The following is a 24,457-nucleotide window of genomic DNA, read 5'->3' on the forward strand; positions in this document are numbered from 1 at the left end:
ACACCTCTGTCCACAATAAAACACAACACAGTACAGAAGTGATGCAAAGCATCATGTAACAAAGTTTGTAATACAAGTATTCCCACATGCCATTCTTAATACCCATTTTATTTGAGTTGACTCCAGTCCAGTGTTTACAGTCTGATAAAGATCTTAGCACAACAAAGACCAAACATTAACACATAAAGTGCTAAATATATTAGCTTCTGCAGAGAGATAGAGAGTGAGAAAAAGCGTTTCCACATTCAAGTTTTATTTTTGGAAGCTTAAAGCATTGTGCAAAAATTGGGCAAATATGTAATCAAATAAAACATTTAATAACACAATGACCCAATCTCCGTCAATTTGACCATTTTCTGTTAGGTAGTGCTGTTGCATATCTTCTACAAGGAAAGCTGTTTTGTTTGTTTAGTGTAAGATCATGTTTCTTTTTACAGATAACTACGGCAGTTTTTGGGAAGCTATAGCTTTTCAAGCTTAACGCTTGTTGTTATTGAACTATACAGTCATGCTACCATTTGATAAAATAGTAAGGTACACTAAAACACAAAAATATATCTACAGTAACTACATTAAAGTTAGGTACAATATTATAACTATACTGCCTGGATAATATTACTCACACTAATGTACCATTAAATTTAATCAAATTTAATGTATCATTTAAATTACATTTTTATTTTCTGTAAACATGAGTAATAGAGTGATAAACATGAGTGATTTCTGAACATGAGATGAAGAACTAAAATCACTGTAGTGTAACATTATTAAATTGGGACATAAATCCATTAACACAGTAATGTCAGCAATTTATAACACTTAAAACTGCTACGTATTGCATAAATTACCTCATACCTGTAAAAGCTCTACTGCTAAACAGCAGGTATCAACAGTCATTAACTTGATGTTAAGACAAACCTCGCCTGAGGGTATTTTTGCGAGAGTACATTCACAAAGCATAATCTTCTGCAAACTTAACTCTGTGAGCCATGCAGGGATTTGTTTTGCATGCATGCCAAAATCCAGATGCTAACAAAATAATAGGAAGACTTTACACAATGTCATAATGCATATACATAAAGCATTTGTCTCCTTTTAGCTATTTCTCTCTCATTCGTCCTCCTTAACTTTGCTGTCATAGGTGCCTTGGCCTTTGAATGCCGAGACGTATCCGCTGGTATCCGGGATGTCCTCCCTCCCCTCGCGGCCTTTTCCTTTTCCTGATGCGTCAAAGCGCTCCTTATGAGAACCAGTATACTTACTGCTGTCTGTTAACCTGTCCACAGCAGCCGCTTTTGCCGCTTTCTATGTAAAGAAAAAGATTGGGTCAGAACATAGAGAAACTCGGTAATTCATCAGTCTGTGCATACTGTGTTTTGATTTGGTGGAACTCACAGTGACACCTATGTTGGCAGGTTCTTTTCCGGCAATGAGTCCATAGAGACTCTGTACTGCCTCCTCCTGGCTTTTCCCTTTAAAACGTTTCGGAGCCAGTTCGGACATGGCTTGAGTAAACTGCTCAAATGTAATGACACGTGCTGACTTAGCCCTAAAGCACACAAACATTAATGTCAATGTAACGCTAACAATATTTATTCAGGATGGCAAATCGTTTGAGAGAAAGATGAATGGTGGAGCTTAAATACTGTTAAAGACCAGATGAAATGGCTTGACAAGCACAGTGGTTTCCTATGTTGACATATTTCCCATTAAAATCAGGAGTTGGCAAGCACTCTAAAAACTGTTCTTAATGTTGGTTAACTGTTGGATAGAACACACCGTTGAGTTTAAATTTACCCAATGCTGGGTTGTACCCAGAGTAATTTTTTCCAGTTATGTGTCCTGTTTAGTATTTTCCAGCATGAATTAAATACATCTCAAAATTTTTTTAGAGTATGGGTGTCAGGATTCTGTCAGAGTCTTGTCTTGTTTTAATGTCTAGTTCAATTTGACAGGATTCTGACAGTACCATGTTCTGTGTGGGAACACGTGGCCATGGTGTGTTGAAATCAGGCCACGTGTTTTCCTTGTCTCGTCTCTTTTACCCCACTCCCTTGTCATTCTCATTGGTTTTGATTGTTTGATCCCTATCACCTGTTCCCCTCTTGATTTACTCCCTTATTTAAAGCCCTTGTGTTTCTTGTCCTGTGTTCATTCGTTTTGTAAATTGCTGTTGAAGTCAAGTGTACCAATCCCATTTCAAGTCTAGTTGAGTGTTAAGTCTGTCCAGTGATGCTAAGCTGCTCCTGAAAGGATGCTGAAGGGTTTATCTGTCCCCTGTTCCTGACAATGGGGCGTATTAAATATTTTTTAATAATAGGTAATAGTATGAACTTTGCTTATTGATTACTGGTAGTAGGTGATATTAGGGAGAAATAAAATTTACAACTTGCAGTGCATTGGATAAAAAAAAACAACAATTGGTTAAAATGTCCCAGCATTTTGAGTTGAAACAACTCGGCATACACTCTAAAAAATTCTTGCATTTTGATGTAACCCTAATCCTAACTTGATGCAAATTTTTAAGTTTAATCAACTTGAATTACAATTAATTTAAACTTTCTTAGTGAAGAGTTGCTATTAATTAAAGATAAACATTTATATATTAGCTTAAGATATTTCAACTTTATTTTTTATAATTTATAGGAACTCCTCACTAGTCAAGAATGTTTAAATTACTGTAATTTTAAGTTTAAATAATATGGTTTAAGTTGAAATACAACTCAATGGGTTGGGGTTGTCCCTTTTTTGACCCAATGCTGGACTAAGTGTTAGAGGCTCAGTTTTAATATCGCCAACATTAAGGAGAATGTTAAAGGTGCCAAAGAATGCATTAATACAATATGTTACATTGTTCTCTGATACCCATAGAAGGCATGTGAGTTTATTAGGGGCAAAAATAATCTAGAAACAGTTGTACATCACGGTTGTCCATTTACAACCCTAGGATTTGTCTTGTAAAATGAAATGGTCTATTATCACCTTATTTAAAAAGGGTCATGAATAATTGTGTTAAGCTCTGCTCTGATTGGCTGTTTCTCAGAGCAATTCATTTCAATTGCTCTGTGTGTGTTTGTGTGCAAACAGGCCTTATGTTTGAGCCTGTATTATACAAAAATACAGATTTTGATGATTAATCAATTGTTAATGGACGTTTCTTTTTTTTTTTTGGATTTTGCATATTACAGTATACATACAAGAATATATAATTGTTAATGGACGTTTCTGAGTGTTAAGGTTGTTTTTTTCAATATGGACCAAATCCAACGGTAACGTCAATAGTAGAACTTCAGCCTAAACGCTAGCATATAGCATTAACTAGCATATAGCGCTAACTCAGCAGTAAAAACTTTTAATTAATTGAATGTGTAATTTAATGTTGGGGTCATACATCACAACTGTAACATAACAGTCGGTGTTATATTGAGATTGGCCTGTTTTTTAGTAGTCTTCTGTTTGCACAAGAAGAAGGAGGTTTACATAAGAAGGAGGAAACAATAGTGTTTGAGACTCACAATATATCATTACCATGTAAGTATCATTATTTATTTATGCCTCGGTAAATAGTTTTCCATTCTACGGCACCTTTAAGGTTCAGATGACATTTATGCAACAAACATGTACTGAAAGATACACAAAGCTAATTTCTTTGTGTCTTTACAACACGGGGGTCATAATGAACACAATCATACTTGACTTTGCTGAAGACGATATCCACATCTGTGCTGGTGACGTTTTTTCCGTCGATGACCTTGCAGTCCTTACACAGCTTAACAAAGTTTTTCCCGTTCATCTCCTTCCCTGTCGCCTTGGTGTCTCCATGAACTGCAAATTTACGGAATGAAGTCTCAATTTCTCCCAGCGAAACCTCACCTGCACCCTCAGCCATGTTGGCAGATTACACCGTCTAAGAGGGGGAAATAAAGAAATAAAAAGAAAATGAGAGGCAGAAAGTGGTTTTGAATGTGTAGTTTCATTCAGTTGGATTATAATGATGTCTGCAGGATTACTGTTCCTTGCTCACAAATATGTTCATTTACTCCATTAGGAGAACTGACAGCTTCATGTCCACATACACACAACCAAAAGTACACTAAATACACACTCACAAACACACAAATGTATAATACTCACACTAAAAGCTGTAATTCAATAATAGCCCACTTAACTAAATTAGCTCCCTCTCCTTCACTGTATGTCTCATACTGTTACGCTCCCATATCGGGGTATTTGTAATCCCTAAAAGCGTCATCTATAACCGAATGGAGCACTGCGTTAGCTATTATAATCAGAATGATCAAATAGAACTACATTAAGTCAAATATGCATGAAAGTATAATGTAAACAGGAAAATAAAAAAGCACAGGCAAAACGTGTTTACACATTATTTGACATAAATATAATATTTGCTGAATATGTATTCAAAGGCTGCATATATGCAAAATATTATTTTTAAACTCTACTTATAAACAAGACTACATCTAACTATATTCCATGCATAGATTCCTTGGGTGGCTTTGTAGTTAGAGCATCGATACTTTTGGATGGATGTCTGGTAGATAAATCGGAGAGAGAGAGAGAGAGAGAGAGAGAGAGAGAGAGAGAGAGAGAGAGAGAGAGAGAGGCCTACCTGCGAGAAGTGGATGATCTTGGGTACTGATGCTAAGCTGCTCCTGAAAGGATGCTGAAGGGTGTGTGTTTCGTGCTCCTCACTGCTCCTCCTAACCGTGTGTATGGGGTGGGGGGGGGCTTGTGTTTGTGTGTCTACCCTGTTCTTGCTTCTTCCTGTGTGTGTACGATGACGTGAGACAGAGGGGAGGAGAGAGCACAGCCCAGTACTAATAATGACATCACTCTCATCTCACTCTCTCACTCTCTCACTCACTCTCGCTCTCTTTTTCTCTACCAAATGTCCTCTTCTTCAATCTTTTCATTCTCTACTTATTCTTCCACATCGCTGCCTAGATATGCCTCATTGCATCTTTGTTTTGGTTTTTCTCTACTGCCACACCCATCAGATGGTACAGCAGTTTTAGCATTCAAAAGTGAATTTAAATAAATCCAGTGGACTTTTACTTCAACACAAGCACAAACTGAAACATGCACACAGATATAAACATCTATGTGCAAATTGTATGCACAACAGACACTATCAAGTAAGTATCTCTTAATAGCAACTCTTTGTATTATGGCAACACACGTGTACTTAATAAACCCTAACAATGTCTAGCATGCAAGCTTGATTTAAATGATGCTTAATATGCCAACACATACCAGTAGAGACCTACAGAGACTATTACAGTTTCCATTAAAACCAATAAAATTCTAAAGAATATAAACAAATTCAAAAGAATATCAGGGATGGTTTCTGTTGTTGTTTAGCATGGGCTTCATGTAAAAGCATGCTAACTTTATGTTAAAATTTGCTAGCATCATGCTAAATCATGTTAGCATCATGCTAAAACATGCCAGTATATTTTTTAATCATGCTATAATCGTGTTAAAACATAGCACCATTTTAGGCTATTTTGGCCCAAGTTTTGCCATTGCAAGCCCCACTTAGGGTAAAATAAAAAATTAAAAACGTTTTATTATACTGCAAGCAAAACATGATTTGACTGATTTATGTACATTTGCAATTTAAAAGATACTTTAAGTTTGTTACTGCCATGTTTCACTGTATTTGTACTATAAGGAAATTTACAAATACAGACTTGTACAAACACATGCTGGCATTTCTATTGTTACAAGTACTTTTTATTGACATCATTTGTATTTATAAAGCTAATGTTGCCACTTGCTCTAATGGGTTGAATGAGACACATTATGTTTTTAGCATTAGAGAATGGGATTCAGTGACCTCCTACAACACTCACACATACAGCAGCTCACTTACTGGCAACAAAACCCACAAAGATAAAGACCCACTCACAAAAACCCACTATTTCCTGAGAATACTGAAACAATTAGCCTCAGACACAGAGGCAATAAAACTCCCCCTACAGCATGCTGGAAATAGCAACACATCCATTAGTTACCAAATGGATGCTTAAGGTTTTTAAAAATATTCCAAACAAGCCTGACAGATTGTCAAAAAAGAATATAAAATTTCTGCGTTTTAAAAATAAGTAGTGGAACAGTATAAGAAACAACTGTTAAATAATTATAAGAGTATCCAGAAATGTTACTGATTTGCATCTTTTCTCTAAAATTGGGAGCTCAGCTTCTTTTGTCTTACAGTACTTACCTATACAGTTTTCTTACAGTTTTACTTGATTGCTTTGATGCAGCCGTCAACTCAAACTTCACATTTTTAAAACAGTTAACACACAGGCCTAAACAGTGCCACTCATGGTCAAAATGACCCATTTTGTTTACAAAAGATTCTAACTGTGCCAAAACATTTAAAATATGCAACAACAGCAAAATTTGCCTCTAAACAACAGAACTTGCACACACGTGTATGAGTGTTTTCAGTCAATCATTACACAGTGGACAACAAAATACAAAACACATGTAACAGTCCATGTAGCCTATTGCCAGTGCCACTCGTTGTCTTTCTATATAGGCTGTGTCAAATTTGCCTTTTTGCAAAGAATAGGTTCCAGAATAAAAAATGCTTTGATAAATTTTTTTGACATGGTGTCTGAAAACTGAAATACTGTAAATATTACAGAGGATACATGTAAACCAAAATACAGTAAAATCTATTGGAGTATAAGACATAGCCACTATTGATACCCAGTCTCGTCTTGACAATGGGGCCACATGTCCTCATCCACATCACATTCCATATCATCTCTTGCAATGCACCTAGGGAAAAATCTTCTTGTGTGCCTTATCCAACCTTGACATTCCTCTGCACCTACAGTATTTCTTGGGCAGCAGCAGTCATTGCAAGGGCATTTGCTCATAGGGATGGTGATCATAAACCTTCCAACTCCAAGCACTGAAGAACTCCTCTATGGGATTCAAAAATGGGAATGCTGGGAGGAACAGCATCATCATACAAGGGTGTACACCAAACCACTTATTGACAAGGCGAGAGCGGTGGAACGCCTTTGGCCTCAATCCATGCTGGCAAAGAACAACATTGCACCTTTAAAAGGCCTGCAGACTGATTGTTATTTGAAGATTTGTGTGAAGGAGTGTCAAACAGGTGCTTCAGTGATTTCGTACTGATCTGGGTAGTTTCTAATAGTTTGGAATAGATGGTTTCTGTTTGGTTACCTAAGCTAAAACAATGGATGACATCCATGTTATCCGTTTCGCAAAAGGGTGGGAAAAATGTGTCAATCCAACAAGAAAGAGTTAACACATTTGCAAGACGTGTTTTCTGCTCTGCTGAGATAGTGATGATGAAAACAAATATGTTGATTGAAACATATTGCAGAAAACTAAAATAAAATACTTAATGCAAAGTAAAAAAAAACTGGATGCAAAACTGTCTAAAAGGAAACAAAGTTTGTTGTACTGATAGCCCTTATTTACAGGATGCTGTTGGATTTGTACAGAATTTTCCTTTTTGACAAAAAACTGATTGACCTTGAAATAAGTGTTTACAGTAAACATTAAGTTATTATTGTGTCAGTCTAGTTTGTTCACACACAGCGCTGACTAAACAAATTTATGCTAACCATTTTCCATATTTACAGATAAAACATGGCTTCACATTTCCTTTAGCAGGAGTGCATGGGTTCATGAATGCATGCGAGCGCATGTGGTAATTATCACGTTGTGGGGACCAATTTTTTGACCTTGTTCGGATATTTTGACGTCCCCATGAGGAAACAAGCTTATAAATCAAAAAGATTTATGTTTCTTGAAAATCTCAGGTAGCAGAAAGAGAGACAGAGAGAAAGAGAGAGAGTGCCTATTTGTGTTCTTGTAGCAAAGCTTATTCACATGCCTCATAAACACATAACACATCACCCAATCTCCTTTACTGTGACCTTTACAAACAGTGTTGACAACCCAATGTTGTTTCTGTGGCTCAACAATTACCAATTATCAAATGTGACAGGTTCAATCCTAAGGAACGAACATGGTGAGAGATTAAATGCACTGTAAGTCGTTTTGGATGCATAGCACACCAGTTGGCCACTATCCCCACCATCTGGCTCAAATCTATAAATACAGGTGTTTGTGTTTCTGCTTCATGTGCTCACTCTAAACACTTGCCTTTCTCACAACTTTTGGGAAATGGCAGACTTCCGTGACTACACCTGTCCACTCTGTGCAGAAGCCCAGCGAGACCCTGTCACCATTCCGTGTGGAGACACATTCTGTTTAGACTGCATTAAGATCTACTGGGACCATTCAGACCACCTCGGTGTGTACAGCTGTCCGCAGTGCCAGGCGACCTTCACTCCTCGTCCCATTCTGAGGCGTAATGTACCCAATGTGGGCAACCGTGAGCATCGGCAACCCTTACCAGAGCTCACCCCGTTTCCGTACAAACGGGACGCGCTGTGTGATTTCTGTACGGGTCGCCGCAACAGAGCAGTTAAGTCGTGTCTGATGTGTCTGGCTTACTACTGCGAGACGCACATCAAGCCTCACTATGAATCGGCCACTTTTAAACGACACAAACTGGTGGATGAGACAGGACACCTGGATCGGAAGATCTGCCCACAGCACGAGAAAGGCTTGGAGCTGTTTTGTCGCTCAGACCAGATGTGCATCTGTGTTCTGTGTACCGTACGAGAACATCGCAGCCACAACATTGTAAGCGCAGATGATGAACGTACAGAGAAACAGGTGAGTCGGCTAAGTGATGCCATAGACGAATATACAAATTTTTCGGTTTCCAGAAAAACCCTTTCAGTCAATAATACCAGAAACATGTCCTTTTAACCCTTTCATAAGATACTTCTATAGAACTTGAGAATGCTTTTTATACTATAGATACTATTCATACGAAGTGAAAAATTTACCATTTACCAATTTTTACCAAAATTGACCAAATTTAAACAATAGTGTGTTTCTTGTTTTCTATACATTGAGGGGACAAAATGTGCCAACAAGTATACTAAAGATTAGGTCTGCTTAATGTGGGGACCTGAGAAGGGGGGTTAACCCATTGGTTTTGGTTAGAAAATGTCCATATTTGCCCTACAAATAGGTTGAAACAACCCATCATAGGTACATTTAAACCCAACGGTTGGTTTAACTATATTTTTTGGGTTATTTGTTGTTGGTAAATGTTTTATTGAGGTTTTGTAATGAAGACAGGAGAATCACTCTGTATGTTTGTTTGTGGTTATAGAAAGTCTTGGTGGTGACTCAAACAGAGGTTCAGCACGTTATTCAGGATCGCATGAAAGAACTGCAGGAACTCAAACACAATGTAGATGTTCTCAAGGTCAGTCAACTTAAAGGAGACTTCAGGAGAAGCACCATAGTGTCTGGCAGGGGCGTCATGCACCAATGTTTTTAAGGGAAAACATACACAGACATCAAACAAAATATTATAGAGCTTTCAGTGTTTTCCATGTCACTTACATTTCTAACAATTTGAGCACCCCTGCCTTCATGCAAAAACCTCCAAAATAAAAGTGTTGACTAACTTTCATATCGAATACTATTCAATCGGAATAATTACATATTGGCATCATATTTACATTTGAAACGGCATGTTTTGTTTATCTACGTTTTGTTTAATGACCTGTTTAATTGTGTCATTAATGCATTTTGCACAACAACTGCATTAAATCCATAAAGTATATAAACAACGAAAATTACAGCCACGTGTTTAAGTTTAATGTTCAATAATGATTTAAAAAATGTTTTAAAAAATGTTTATCTAATATTTAGATAAAATTATAAGAGGAACGGGTTTTTTTGCATTCAATTTTACCTCATGTGTGATTCCGCGCCCAGGTGAACTCTGGCGAACTTTGGCGTTGTACCAAGAAGATGAATCTAGAAATCTCTACTAATATAACGTCGAGACGGTCACATTTTAAACCATACATTTTCTACACAAATGAGGTTAACTGCACATTACCGTACTAGGGTTTGGAAATGTTGTGAGCGTTTCTTACACATTTTAATTCGTCAGATATCAAAAATACAGCAGCAACAGCAAAGAGCTCGTGAGCGCGCTCAGACGTTGATGACGTCTGTGATTGCGCTGTCTGCAGCGCCTGCTGCCAGAATAAAGTAATGTAACACGATAAAAAAACACATCAAAATGACAAAAATCTCTGAAAAGTGACAAGGATGCAGCACAGAATAAATAATATTGTTCATATTAAACAGATTAAAAGACAAGTAACAGATTAATGGAAGCTTCTTTTGAGGTTGCATGCAAAAATCCATTTGGCTCAAAAAAAAGTAGACATGTGCCCCCTCAGTTTGAACTTTTATTAAAAAACTTCCTTAAATGTCTGTTGCTGGAATAGGCTTACGGCTATGAAACTGCCACTGCTTCTTTGCTGACACCTGGTGGTGATACATATTCACAGTAACTAAATAGCAAACAAAAGACACAAGTATGATACAATCTTTGTTTGTTAGTTTTACTTCAGGGAAATATGTCCAAATTTATGTACACTCACATGAAATTAAAAGAGTGTTATTCTACATGAAACAGGTCAGCCCCATCATAGGGGTTTTAATCACATGAATTTCAAGAAATAATGACTTATAATTATAATTTTTGTATGTGCAATAAACACATACATTGCACAAAAATACACAAAAATAACCAAAACAATATCAACAAACAAAGCAAAGACGTATATGTAAACAAAACAGGACCTTAAAGGATTCACTCATATCTCTCTTTTCTCCTTCTCTTTAGGGAAATGCGCAGCGAGCCCAAACTGACAGTGATAAAATCTTTACCGAGATGTTACAGGCAGTAGAGCGATGGCATGCTGAGATAATCCAGCTCATTCAGGCTAACCTGCAAGCATCTATGGCTCAGGTTTGTACTGTATGTGAATTTAGTTGTGCATAAGACCAGTTTACATAAGAACTGTGGTCAATGTAACAAGTTTCCCCCACTTATGTTACATTTGAATGAATGGCATTTGAATGAATGCAAGTGTGCACATTTGTTAAATTAGATTTTGAGCTAGGGTTGCTGTTCCTTTTACATGTACTGACTATAGTATAGCTTTAATGTATTGACAGGCTCAGGGCTACATAGAGAGACTTGAACAAGAAATCATGGAACTTCAGAAGAGGGATGCTGAACTACGTCAGATACTCGAAACAGAGGACAACATCCATTTTCTGCAGGTAGAGACATGCTCAACATAACACTTAATATGTCTAATGAATAAATATTAAAACATTTGTGACTTATTGTGCCACTAGCATCAACAGGATAACAAAATTAAGAACTTGGAAAATAATTTATGAGTAAAGATTAATTTGTGTTGTTAATCTGTGTAGAATTTTCCCACACTATCCGTTGCACCGGAGCCCATGGTGCCAAAAGTGCTCATAAACCCAGAGTTCTCCTTTAGTGAGATCACCAAGACCGTCTCTGACATGAAAGAACACCTGGACGACATCTGCAAAAAAGAGCTGGGAAACATTTCCAAACAAGGTAGCAATTACTTTTTATTATTAAACCAAATTTTTAACTAAAGAATAAGATTTAATTAGTTCACTCTTTTCAGTTTGTATTCATTACATTAACATGGAAAAAATAATGTAATTTTTATAGCAAAGGAGATTCAGAAGAGATTCTAGGGGTGCCCAGAAAATTTCATATTGAGAGAAAATGATTGAAAGAAATTTTTTTTTTATTTACTTAAAAGTTAATTTATTAGGTATTTATCTTTAACATGTTTCTTCTGTGTCTTTCTTATTAGAGTCCCCTTTATCTTACAGGGGTACATAGGGCCGAATTCTGTTTCAAGTTGATATGAAACAAGATTTATTATCAAAGTTGCTGCAGAACAGTGTTTTTTCACCGATTGATCTCACAAAAAGTTGTGTTATAGTCAAATTTTTTTTTATCAATTTATTAGTGTCCATGGCACAAAATTCTGCTTTTTTCATGCCTTGAGCACAAATGTCTTTTTCGTGTCAATTCTATAAATAGTTTTTCGTGTCTGTGGCATGACTTTATTTTTCCTGTCATTTTATGTATTGTTTTTTTTTTCATTGTTTTTTTCCTATTTTCTTACCAATGTCGCTTGGGGTTGGGGTTAGAATCACTTTCTGTACATTTTTAGACATTCTAACCCAAACCCCAAATCTAACCCCAAGCCACAATGATTTAAAAATAGGAAAAAAAATAGAAAAAAATACATATAATTTCACGAAAAGAAAGTCGTGCCACGGACACGAAAAACAATTTATAGAAATTTGTGCTGAGTGACACGAAAAAGATATTTGTGCTCAGGGCACGAAAAATAATCGAAATCATTGAAAACCCCTGCCCTAAAAAATGACCCTGCCTGTGAAATCCAGGCTAAAGTCTCATGGTCTGCACTGCTTTATCGTATTTACAGAAAATTTAGTGGGTGTCATCTCAATAATGACCTGATGCAACATCAATAGGCTTTATGCTGCACTACTTCCTGAACTTCAGCCAGCTCCTTGTTTCCTGTCTGCCATTATTGGACAAACTGATTAATCCAGGTGTGTCTGATTATTGTTGTTGTGACTACTGAGGTCAGGCACACCTGGATTAATCAGTTTGTTTGTGACTACTGAGGTCAGGCACACCTGGATTAATCAGTTTGTCCAATAATGGCAGACAGGAAACGAGGAGCTGGCTGAAGGAAGCAGTGCAGCTGGGCATAAAGCCTATTGTTTCGGCACAGCGCCACCTAGTTGTCCCAATTTACCAAAAATGGCTATTTTTGCTTCTTACTTCTAACTGGTTTGCCCAAAATGATATATGTGGACTCGATAGATTCGAAGTGGCATGCCATATTGGGCATCTGCAATTTGAATTATGTCATAAAATGCTGTACTAATTAAATAACTCATTAACGTATCATTCATTACAAAACACGATGTATGTAACCAGAACTTTGACCTAAAGAAGCTTGATCAATTTTAGAAAAATATTAACACACCTTTTATTTTGGTTGAGATAAGAGTCATTTCCTTAGATTCCTGAATTCTTGCAGAGTCCACAATAGCAAATATCCCATGTTTCAACTTAAGAGCCATTCACACAGCACTTTGGTCCCAGAAATTTCTGTAAAATTGGCCAATGAGGCATGCCTGTCATATAGATAAAGCTATATTTATATCCACTATTCATTAGTATTTTTGCATGATATTCAAAACAGTGAGTGATACATCCATCTACGTCTTGATTCCAAGGTCTGGAGGACGTTTAAATGGTAATTACTGCTAAGCTTTTACAATTATCCAAATGTAAAAAAGTATGATTTAGAAAATGGTAATTTATATACATTCATATACATCATTTTCAGCCGCACTAAGAGTAGACATCCAAGAGCCTAAAACCAGACTGGATTTTCTCAGATGTGAGTCTGAGCTCACTTCAATAACATCTCATTTTCTTTTCATTTATATAATCCATCCCTTTACTGAAAGAGCATCTCCAAAAATTTTATTCACAGATTCTTGTAAATTGACATTTGACCTCAACACGGCCTTTAAAGAGCTAGCGCTTTCCGACGGGAACCGCCGTGTGATCCGTAAGCGAACAACCCAGTACTACCCAGATCACCCTGAGCGCTTTGATGGTTTTTGCCAGATTTTGTGCAGGGAGCCACTAAGCGGACGGCGGCATTACTGGGAGGTAGAGTGGAATGGAGAGTTTTCTATTGGAGTCGCCTACAAGAGCATCAGCCGCAAAGGTAAAAACTCGAACAGTCTTCTGGGGTACAATGATAAATCGTGGAGCCTCCTATGTTCGGACTCTGGATACTCTGCCTGGCACAATAAAATGGACAAGGATTTGCCAGGTGCAGTACATGCCTCACGGATTGGCGTTTACTTGGATTACTCTGGAGGTTCTGTGTCTTTTTATGCTGTGTCTGAGACAATAGAGCTCATCCACAGATTCAAGGCCACGTTCTCTGAGCCGCTGTATGCTGGGTTTGGTGTGGGATCATCTGTAACCTTGTGCGTAATGGAGAAAAAACAATGAACTTGTCACTAAGGAGTTTTATATTTGATCCTGATCTCATCTAGTTAAGTTTGACACAAGCTTGAAAGGTCAGAATATGGGTAATTCATGTTATTGACTGTAGGGGCGGTTTCCCTGACTGGGTTTATCGTAGTCCCAGACTAAAATGTGTGTTTGAGCCTTAATTGAAATCTTTCACTGACATATTTAAAGGGGCCATGACATGAAAATCTGACTTTTTCCATGTTCAAGTGCTATGATTGGGTCCCTAGTGATGCTATCAACCTAGAAAATTTGAAAAAGATCAACCCAGTAACTTAGTTTTGGTAAACCATTCTCTACAAGCACATGAAAAAATAGGTCGTTGAAATTTGGCTCTCCTTATGATGTCATAAGGAGCTCTTATTATAATAATCCAACCCCTTAATCCAACCACAGCACTGCCATTTAGTGCAGAGAGAAAATAATTCACAGAACAATTGAGTTTCAATTTCAACAAACCACCATCATTGTGATCAGTGTTTGCACTTGATCTAAACATGTGCATTTTAGAGGACACACCCAAAACGGCACATTTTTGCACACACCTACAAAGTGGCAATTTTAACATGCTATAATAAATTATTTATATGGTATTTTGAGCTAAAACTTCACACATGTGCTCTGGGGACACCAAAGATGTATTTGACATCTTAAAAAAGTCCTGTGACATGGGCCCTTTAAAGGTGGTGTGTGTAAATTTTAGAGACATCTAGTGGTGAGATTGGGAATTGCAACCAAACAGCACCCCTAAATTTCAAAACACATATGGTAGCCGATACAGGACAAACACGTCTCATCTGAGACAATTTATGGACAAAACGTGCTTTGTAGAGCAGTTTGTCTGTTTAGGGGTGTATGGAGATAAAAACAATACAGTTCATTATGTAAGGTCTTTATAGACCACTGATAAATTAGTTATGTATATTGTATTGCATTTCTGTAAAGAGATCCTTCTAAAAGTTACACAATGCACCTTTAACATATATAAGTGTCATTGTGTCTCAAGATGCACACCCATGTTGTTTATATTAAAGCACATTTGTAAAAACTACTTAAATTACCAAATATAACTATGGCCTAGTCCTGGATTAATCTAAACCCTTCTGGGAAATCGAACCTTAAAGGAAAACACCACCATTTTCAATATTTTACCATGTTCTTACTTCAACTTAGCTGAATTAATAGACCCTTTTACTGTTTGTACACAATGATGACGTGGCAGCGTATGCGCGCGCATTTAGGCAACGGAAGTATCGTAAGAATCAAAAGTGAAGCAACACAAACAGTAAGTTATTTTAAAAAAGTTGACTTTATGAACATTTTCATCACAGCTACCAGATCCGTGTACTATAGGGGAGTGGATAGAAGACGTTAGCAGATGGCCAGAAATAAAGTTGCCAGATACATATATACGTATATTAGTATATTATATTTGTGCAACCAAACGCAACAACCAGACAATTTGATGCTGGGAAACCGTTTTAATAAACTTTCTGAGTTGCTACCACGTTAGAACCAATGGGGAATAACACCACTTCTGTTGCCCAAATGCGCGCGCAGGCTATTTGATCACGTGAGCTTTAAAAGGGTCTATACACACCTATATTTTTACAACGCGTGCACTTAAATCTTTGTACTTAAATGAATGTGTTAGCATTTAGCCTAGCCCCATTCATTCCTTAGGATCCAAACAGGGATGAATTTAGAAGCCACCAAACACTTCCATGTTTTCCCTATTTAAAGATGAGTAGTTACACGAGTAAGTATGGTGGCACAAAATAAAATGTGACACTTTTTTAAGCACATAAAAAATGAGTGCTATATTGTATTGTAGTTAGTTTGCAGCACTTCAACCTTGGCGCGTACAAAGATAAAGTGCATGCATTGAAAAAAGATAGGCAAGTATTAATTCGAACATAATAAAATATTGAAAAATTGTGGTGTTTTCCTTTAATGAATAAAAATAAAAATGTAATTTCAATCAGTTAAATCAATGCTATCAATGATGTAGGAGGAAGAAGAGGGCAATAATCAGGTCTGTTGGATAGATATGTATTTTGTTTGCTCTGCATGATTATTTTATCAAACTTATTTAACAGTTTGCTCACTGTGTTTATCGAACAATACAAAAAAAAATATCAATTACTACAAGTGCATTAGATTATAGAAAAAACATGACTTGTTTAAACAACTAAAGCAGACAAATCATTCAGAGTGCTGCTTGTAAATAAACCACAGAAAAAATATGTGTGTTTGTTCTTGCGTGTAAGCATGTGCATTGGATAAACAAAAGATTCAAATCATCTCATCATTTATACTTATTTGTTTATTGTCCATGTCAATGGTTTCTAAATGATTTTCAGCCGTGTCATCCATCACCGAATAAAGCAAAATATGTACAGAATAAAAGATCCAACACTCTGAAGACTGTTCCATAACACACCGATCAGAAAATTAACTGCATATAGCTATCTTTAAGACATCCTTGTTTCAAGCCACACTGTCATTAATTCCTCTAAACGGAAATACTTTGTCCTCTTTTCTTGCATCCAAGGTCAAACCAACAGAGGAAGTTAAAGAAGTTCCTAACATATTATCAACAGAGGGCACCAATCATTATCGCCATGTTCACCCCAGAAAAACAGAAAATCTTAAACATGGTTATGAAGGGATGAGAGTAAATCTCTGCAACCATAATGACACCAAAGAAAGTGTCGTTCTGTAATTGAACACAGTCGGTCAGAACTCTGATTGCATCTTTTTAAAATTAAATAGGCCATAAATAATTAAATTACTGTCATGTGTTTGCTAAATCATTTGGAATTGCTCATGCAGGACAACATGTAGCATCACTGTTAGATTTTAGTTAAATCTAAATGACCAACACCCCTTTTTTGTGAGTTTGAGGTGACTGATTATACTGTGAAGTCCAATGCTGTCGCTAAGTTAACTAATTTGCACTGATGTTACAGTAAGTGCTCTGAAATGTATACAAATTATGAAAATCTCACTTTGTTGCAGATAGAAACACTTTTATTAATGCCTGGCCTACTGTTCAACCCTCTACCCAACATATCCATCTCATTTCTCATCTATCCTAAGCCCAAGGAAAAGCAAGAAATAACATCCACTGTAAATGCACACACTGGACAACTGAGAAGTCACCATGACAGCGACAATCCGCACAGAAAAGCACAACTTATAGCTGCTATAGAGATAAGTGAAATAGTTTTGTTGCTTTTCAAACTTTTCCCTGCTAAAAATCCAACTAATAATTTAGTAACAAAAAAAAGAGAACCACTGCGACGTGTCATCATCACATGAATCTACTGAATCCACCATTAAGCATCAGTCAGGCATTTAGTGTACACATAGCGTAAGGTGTCATATCAGGTGTTTTGATATGTAGCGAGTCAGGTTGCTAAATATGATGCACGCAAGATAAGCCAAAAAAGTTTCACTAAATTAAAAGCTGCCTCCATATTTATATTTTGTTTGCTACTTTTAAAATATTTTTCAAGTCATCTTTCACGAAAAAGGAATCGATTTTGGACTCCAGCAGCCTGAAAACACACCAGCATAGTGATATCGTAGTGTACCATTGAAAACACATTTCACACACACTCAAGACATACATACACCTCCACAACACGTACACTCAGACACCAAAATCTATCAGATGGAGTTGAAAGTGTCCAGAGTATACCAGAGTACTGTCCTTTTTACATAACTCGCTGTCCATTGATGATGACATCATCAAACTCCTCCTGTGAAGGATATGGAGAAAGAATTAGCACAGAAACAACTTTTAACACATCTTGAGTTAGTGAATGTGCTGCGTGTCTCTAACCTCATCACTCTCTCTATACTCCTCTTCCTCATCCTCCTGTGTATATGTGGCCCCACTGGCACTAAGTAGGGCCTGCACCTCTTTGTTTGTTCTGTAGAGGGCACAATAGAGCGGGGTATGGCCTGCATATGAGCGCTGATTCACCCTTGCACCAGCACTTAATAACAGCTCCACTACTTCTGGCCTTTGACCTTCCACTGCCAAATGCAATGGAGACCGACCTGAGCCAAGATCCTGCAAAATCAAAAGTGGATAAGGAAAAATCCTTGAAAGCGTTGGTTTCTTTTGGAACTTGGGATATAACCAATTAATTCGATAGGGTGTCTTTCTGAAACCTTTCTCTGCAAGGGGTTGCTCGTGGCACGAATTGAGCGTTTCAAGCATTGACAAGTGATCCGTGGGAACCGCGCTAACCAATCAGGGACTTGCTCTAGTAGTGACGTGATTACAGAAAGTAAGCGGAGGCAGAAATACAAAACAACAATAGAGGACAATCATCTTTGCTATATGAGACATCATCATACTTTTGCAGGAATTAAAACGATCACGACTGAAAGAAAGTGAGTTAAGAGGTCGAACAATCCGGTAAATTTACTCAATTTGAGCAATGTTCTAATAACTCAATAGATGGAACGGCCGTTTCGAAATATTACAAAACACAAAGTGTAGTTTTAAGATTAGTTTAGGCGAGAATATATGTATAATAATCGAATCTGCAGTCGATTAGTAAACATAGTGCCTATTTGAACATTTGCTTAGGAAGGAGCGGGTGAAAGTTTAGATCTGCCGCCCTGGGAAGCCTCTCCCATGACGCAAATTTACGCGTGCATGTTTCGAATGACAAGAATTTATGCAATATTAAATTAGTAAACTCAAAATGTTCAAGCGTCCAAATATGCACAAATAGCCTGTTTTGTCGCCTCTTCTGCGTATGGTGTGAACGCACAGTTAAGGTAATGGGGTCACGCATTGTACATTCTGCAGTGTTCATGTATTTCATAACATTACATAAAGCAAGAAAAAGAATTTTGTTTATGATTTATTGGTATATGGGCTGCGAGTAGTCGTTGTGATGCTTTTGGGCTAATTTTGAATGTCCAGTGGGCAGGTTTTGATATGCGAATCTGGCAACCTTGGCTGTGCGCCTGCGCAGAAGTTTGGTTCGGATTATACATTATGTACATATAAATGAACATTTAATACATCTGATTAAATTCAGTCGGATTGACAAAATTTTATCTGCCACTGTTTTGCTCTTATTTACCAAAATTTAAAGGGCACCCATTATCCAATTCAGGATTTTACATTTCCTTTGGTGTGTAAGGGGTGATTCACATATTGTGTCTCTTGCATGCTCAAGTTCGTTATTTGTAATGTAGGCAAGTGGTATGCACGCTCATAATGGAAGGGACGTGGTCGCGACGCACACGTGGTAAAAGCATCTTGCAGGTCATATGACTAGAACCTATGCATGTTTTTCATACGTTTTAGGCGCGACATCTGAACAGCTCCTAAGTGTGTACATTAGTACATGTTAACGATATGCAAAAGATACAAATCCCAAACTAAACGATGACGCAAGTTTCTTGGACTACAACAAACACACGGATTGTAGGCAAAAGTTTACTTCCTGGGCCTGTTGACGTGGACACGACGGTTATTATCATAATTACGCCCACGTGTGACATACAGCCTGCAAGTAGTCTATGTTTTCATATTTAAAGAATTTACAATTGACTAAACAATAACTCAAACACAAGTTTTGTGCAGTGCAACGTAGCACTTTTCGGTGTTATAATAAACACCCTCTCACCCTCTGATTGGCATCTGCTCCTGCCTCCAGCAGCATTTTGATGATGTCACAATTGCCCCTCTGTACGGCCATGTGCAGTGCACTCATACCTTTCAAAGAAGAGACAGAAAATGAAAGGGGCATGGGTGCATAGACTCTGTATACTGAATCAGGGTGCACACTCAAGTTGTATATTGTACTGCCTTATAACTTATAAGTTTCTTGAGCTCATACCTGCATAATTGGTGATGCTCAGGTGCTCTGGGGTGGTCCGTGAACAGCTGGTCAGCTCTCTCACACACTCTATGCGATGCTCTCTTACAGCTAAATGCAAAGGAGTGTTACCCCCTCTCTCTTGAAGCTCTGCATTAGCCCCACAGCACAAAAGGGCCCGAACACACTCACTCTGGTCTACGATGACTGCTAAATGTAAAGCCGTCTGAGCAAAGAAATGAACCCAGTGGGTGGATAAAGTTAGGTTAGTTAAGGACAGGGAACATGCAAACAACCACAAACATGCATGCATGCCAATGTGCCATTTACCTGACCCAGGTCATTTTGGATGTCCAAGTACGGAGTCCAGTTAGTGTTCAATGAAATTTCTTCAAGCAGGCAGTTAACAACAGACCACTGTTCATGAATCAGCGCCAAATGAAGAACCCTGAGAAAAAAAGAGAAAAGTTTTACATGTAGACAACAGTAAAAGTATTAAATAAATTATTTAGTATATTATAGGATTTTCTATAATAAACTAGTAAAACCTATAGTGTTATAATACTATTATAAAATGCTGTACTATAGTATAAGTACTGTAAGATATGATTTACTGTTTACTATAGTAATTATATCAAGTAAAGTATATTATTTTCATTTTGTATGCTGTCTTCATACAGCATTTAAAGATCATGATTATGCATAAAGACAAGATACTATGGTTTTATTATAGTAAAATTGAAGTAACCCAGTTTTTGTTGCATAACAGACTATCAATATTTGTTTTACTTGTTTTTCATGATTAATGATTACAAAATGATTACAATATTGACACAAGAATACATCTGTGGTTACTATAGGTTTCCTTCAAATCCCATGTGAAAAAAACACTGTAATAAATTGTAGTATACTATAGTTTATTATATTATAATATTGATTAAGCTTCATAGCATAGCATATACCATATTCTGAAGTATTGCACTATAATAAATTGATAAGGTGTAACAAATAATGTAGCATACTTGCATATTTCCCAATTTTACTACTACAGTGCTATAGTATTTTCTTGTACATATGGTCACTATAGTAAAACCATGGTTCATTTTCTAACTAAAAATACGTTTCGTTGTAAACAGAAAAACTTGACTTACGTGTCCCCATCCTCCGAAAGAAAAGTCAACATGTTCATGAGCTCTTCCCTCCGCTGTCGCCTAACCTCAGGCTTTGAAGCGGTCAGTGGCTCTGTGCTCGCGGGCTCGCTGAGAATCATAGTACCAATGCCATCAGACAAACATCCCATCACCGCGTCCTCATTAATCGAGTCCCCGATTGCAGAATCGAGTCTCTCCCCGCCGCCAATCGACATACATTCCATGGTGCTCCTGTTTTCTGACCCATCTGGAGGAGGTATGTCAGACACAGACCGTCCAGGTGTCCATATCTGTTCGGCCTCGGTGTAAGACACGTACGGAGCCTCAAATTCGAGTCCGACCCCACTGAAGGAATCCAGCCCGCTGTCACACCAGTCCTCCGGGACAGTATCCACCGCTCCCTGTTTCGCCATCATGTAGCTCGGTCCAGGCCGTGCATTCTGTCTCCGTGCTTCATCGTAAATATCTTGCGTCCCCTCCATCTATCTATATCTGAATCTTCCGTACTTAAAAGAGTCAGCCGTTGTAACGAGAGAAGCTAACTTACCTTTCCTAACACACAACTGCACTGTTTTCACCGATATCCGCCAACGGTTTCAGTATGACAGCGTTGATGATGTTTTAGGGAAACTAGAGGAGCTTTTCCTGGACAAATTTCCGAACAACAGCGGCGAGCGCTGTCGCACAAGCCTCAGATTCCCTCCATGTCCTGAGCATTATAAAACTACAAATTGCTCACCTTGTGAGCGGCTTGCTGTTGTGCCCAGTTTGCCCAGAAAAGGCCGTGCGGCTGCGTAGGTGTTTTCCTGGGGAATTCCCAAAGCTGCTTTTGTAACCGGACACCACAGAGCCTGCGCATGCGCATGGGTAAAGCTCGGAGGTCGCGCACGTGCAGTACGTCTACAGTAAATATTTTACATGAACTGTTAGTAGTTTTTGGGAAAATAAGTTAGAGACTTTCGAGGAATTGAAAGGTTAAGCTGCACTTACAAGCAAGGTACGAAAACATAATTAATTTTTTCCTCTAATTTGTTATTTATTTTGTAGTAAATTTTATTAAATTAGCAATTTTCAAAACTAATTTTGTGCTGTTTCCAAGAATGCATGATTTTACCATTTTAATGCTTTGCAGATACATTTAAGTGTATTTAAGTGTACACTAGATGGCGGTGTATATTTTAATTTCATATTTGTGCTATTCTCTCTGGTAAACAAAAGAAGCAATTCTCACCACTTATGGATGATGTCATTGTTCAAGTCTTCAATTTAAATTGAGGATGAATCCTGGTGGTTTTTAACAGTCATCTCAATGTATCAAGGGTCAATCTACCTGAATTCACCCTACTATTCAAGAACAAACGATTTAATTAAAGAACGAAATAGCTTGAAAACAAAACGTGCTAATGCTTAAATTGAGCAGTAAAAACTATTAACTAAAATATTTTAATTTATATTCTTTATTTTAAATGTTCTAAGTTTAAGGTGCTATTTACATTTATCTTATTCTTTAAGTTCAAAGAATTACGTTTTAGAAAGTGTGTATGTTCTTCAACAGAAAGACTAAAGATAGATTAAATAGTTTAAGGCAAGGACACATTGTGTTTTTGTCCTTAACATGATGTGTTAATCATAAGTCACGAGTCCACTGTAGATCAGGGCAGGGATGATTCAGAGTGACAGAGCAGATTTAAGAGTCATTGCAATATAAAGATGTTTTGAAGGTGATTTTGCTTTACAACTGGAAATCACCTACTTTATCAAACGCCTTCTTAAACACACACACACATACACCTAAATCTCCTTATGATGCCATCACTTATCAGTATCATTTCATGCTATAAACTATAGAGGCGTCATAAGGTGATCAAGTTTATTTTCCTTACTGGCCCCCTCAAAGTCCAGACCTCAACCACACAGAGCTATTTTGGGTCGTTTTGGAAGATTAACTACACTTGTAAATTAAGTTGCAGAAGGCATGGGATAACATTACTGATGAAGTTCGGAGGAAATATTTGAACACTTTGCCAGAGAGATGTGCTGCTGTAATTGCCGCAAAAGGTGTACAACTGAAAATACGACTCACTTAATCTGATATTTGTTGTGCAATCATCAGTATGAAATCAAATAATGTTTTGGAGGAAAAAAGCTTGAGAAATTCAAAGCTTTTTGTGTTTTTTCCTAATTTTATTATTGCCAGTTTTTAATATATTAAATGTCAGACACACACACACACACACACACACACACACACACACACACACACACACACACACACACACACACACACACACACACACACACACACACACACACACACACACACACACATATAATTAAATAATATATAACTAGATAAGCTAACGTTTCATGAAACACAAACACTGCACCAAAATGAGGTGTGTAGACTAAAAAGATCCAAAAGTTCAAAAATGCCAAAGGAAGCCTTCACAGTCAAACAATGAAAAAAAAATTTAAAGACACTGCTTTACTGGAAAAATAGGCGATAAATTGTCAGGCATTAAGAAATGTCACATTACTGAAATGTTTTTTATTGTTGGAGTGTGCAGGTTTCCTTTTGCATTTCTTCCTAATGAAATATTAAAGAGCACCTACTGTCCGTTTCACATTTTAAATTTAAATTGGTGTGTAAGTATGTATTACTTAGTACATGTTAACGATATGCAAAAGGTACAAACCTCAAAGTAAACAATGATGTCAGTTATTGTCTCCAACGTAAATCTCTTTTCTTGGACTACAACAAACACACGGATTGTTGGACACAAAATAACGTTGTTTTTTAGCAATGAAATAGGTGCTCTTTAACACGCAAAAATTTTTTAATATGACAGTTATAGGTAAAACAAAACCCACCATGATATATATACAATCATGTCTACATGACCATATGGGGAACATATGAGGTGCTGGCTTTAAGAGATGTTTTGTGATTTCTGACAGAATCTGGTCTAATAAAGTGCCCCCACACACACACACACTTTCTCTCTTTCTATCTGCATTGCAGTTTTTCGTGCAGGAAAGATACAGTATGCCTCAGAAAAGAAACCCTCTCCTATCCCGTCAATCAATCTCTTTCAAGGGAAGTGAGTGTGAGATAACATGAATTTAACTGTTTCTCCCATATCCCAGTGTTCCAATATCATCTGCCTCTGTTTTCACTGCTCTGTCAGTTACTCATTGCCTGTGATCTCTGGGCTGTCTGCTCTTGGTGCTGTATGGTGGTGAGCTGTGCGTTGCTGTGTTCTCTGTGCTGTGGTCTGTACCGTAATGAATGTTTGCATCCTCTGTCAAGAGTGATCGGGAAATAAGATCAG

At 37.4% G+C, this 24,457-nt stretch overlaps 3 protein-coding genes across 6 annotated transcripts; 1 reads left to right on the forward strand and 2 right to left on the reverse strand.

The window, feature by feature from the left end:
• Window positions 1-89: 89 nt before the first annotated feature.
• On the reverse strand, window positions 90-9,880 carry tppp2 (tubulin polymerization-promoting protein family member 2). 2 transcript variants are annotated; one of them, XM_073814647.1, is made up of 4 exons: window positions 9,860-9,880; window positions 3,693-3,907; window positions 1,396-1,549; window positions 90-1,305 (listed from the first exon to the last, which is right to left on the reverse strand). In XM_073814647.1, exons 2-4 carry the CDS (start codon window positions 3,887-3,889, stop codon window positions 1,111-1,113), a joined length of 546 nt encoding a protein of 181 aa, XP_073670748.1. In that variant the 5' UTR covers window positions 3,890-3,907; window positions 9,860-9,880; the 3' UTR covers window positions 90-1,110. The 2 variants fall into 2 exon arrangements, with proteins under 2 accessions (XP_073670748.1, XP_065123312.1); XM_065267240.1 differs by lacking the exon at window positions 9,860-9,880 and adding an exon at window positions 4,631-4,791.
• ftr84 (finTRIM family, member 84) lies at window positions 8,017-17,287 on the forward strand. 3 transcript variants are annotated; one of them, XM_065266775.2, is made up of 8 exons: window positions 8,017-8,760; window positions 9,269-9,364; window positions 10,808-10,933; window positions 11,143-11,250; window positions 11,407-11,563; window positions 13,269-13,322; window positions 13,416-13,469; window positions 13,566-17,287. In XM_065266775.2, exons 1-8 carry the CDS (start codon window positions 8,203-8,205, stop codon window positions 14,096-14,098), a joined length of 1,686 nt encoding a protein of 561 aa, XP_065122847.1. In that variant the 5' UTR covers window positions 8,017-8,202; the 3' UTR covers window positions 14,099-17,287. The 3 variants fall into 3 exon arrangements, with proteins under 3 accessions (XP_065122847.1, XP_073670746.1, XP_073670747.1); XM_073814645.1 differs by having other exon boundaries at window positions 13,416-17,287; XM_073814646.1 differs by lacking the exons at window positions 13,269-13,322; window positions 13,416-13,469.
• Window positions 16,428-21,966, reverse strand: nfkbib (nuclear factor of kappa light polypeptide gene enhancer in B-cells inhibitor, beta). The gene is made up of 6 exons (XM_065267235.1): window positions 21,126-21,966; window positions 20,305-20,422; window positions 19,996-20,200; window positions 19,783-19,871; window positions 17,970-18,203; window positions 16,428-17,886 (listed from the first exon to the last, which is right to left on the reverse strand). The coding sequence occupies exons 1-6, from the start codon at window positions 21,605-21,607 to the stop codon at window positions 17,842-17,844; spliced, it is 1,173 nt and encodes a 390-aa protein (XP_065123307.1). The 5' UTR covers window positions 21,608-21,966; the 3' UTR covers window positions 16,428-17,841.
• Window positions 21,967-24,457: the final 2,491 nt, after the last annotated feature.

The sequence above is a fragment of the Paramisgurnus dabryanus genome, chromosome 5, assembly GCF_030506205.2.
Source record: "Paramisgurnus dabryanus chromosome 5, PD_genome_1.1, whole genome shotgun sequence".
NCBI lineage: Eukaryota > Metazoa > Chordata > Actinopteri > Cypriniformes > Cobitidae > Paramisgurnus > Paramisgurnus dabryanus.

What these genes read in the sequence shown, in the direction of transcription:
- nfkbib (XM_065267235.1), bottom strand. Translation starts at nt 21,607, where the DNA reads ATGGAGGGGACGCAAGATATTTACGATGAAGCACGGAGACAGAATGCA. An exon ending in CTTTCGGAGGATGGGGACAC is followed by an intron (nt 20,423 to 21,125) that starts GTAAGTCAAGTT and finishes TTTTTTTCTCAG; the next exon opens with GGTTCTTCATTTGGCGCTGA. An exon ending in TCCAAAATGACCTGGGTCAG is followed by an intron (nt 20,201 to 20,304) that starts GTAAATGGCACA and finishes TTCTTTGCTCAG; the next exon opens with ACGGCTTTACATTTAGCAGT.
- tppp2 (XM_073814647.1), bottom strand. Translation starts at nt 3,889, where the DNA reads ATGGCTGAGGGTGCAGGTGAGGTTTCGCTGGGAGAAATTGAGACTTCA. An exon ending in ATCGTCTTCAGCAAAGTCAA is followed by an intron (nt 1,550 to 3,692) that starts GTATGATTGTGT and finishes TGTGTGCTTTAG; the next exon opens with GGCTAAGTCAGCACGTGTCA. An exon ending in CTGCCAACATAGGTGTCACT is followed by an intron (nt 1,306 to 1,395) that starts GTGAGTTCCACC and finishes TTCTTTACATAG; the next exon opens with AAAGCGGCAAAAGCGGCTGC.
- ftr84 (XM_073814645.1), top strand. Translation starts at nt 8,203, where the DNA reads ATGGCAGACTTCCGTGACTACACCTGTCCACTCTGTGCAGAAGCCCAG. An exon ending in ATGAACGTACAGAGAAACAG is followed by an intron (nt 8,761 to 9,268) that starts GTGAGTCGGCTA and finishes TTGTGGTTATAG; the next exon opens with AAAGTCTTGGTGGTGACTCA. An exon ending in TGCAAGCATCTATGGCTCAG is followed by an intron (nt 10,934 to 11,142) that starts GTTTGTACTGTA and finishes ATGTATTGACAG; the next exon opens with GCTCAGGGCTACATAGAGAG.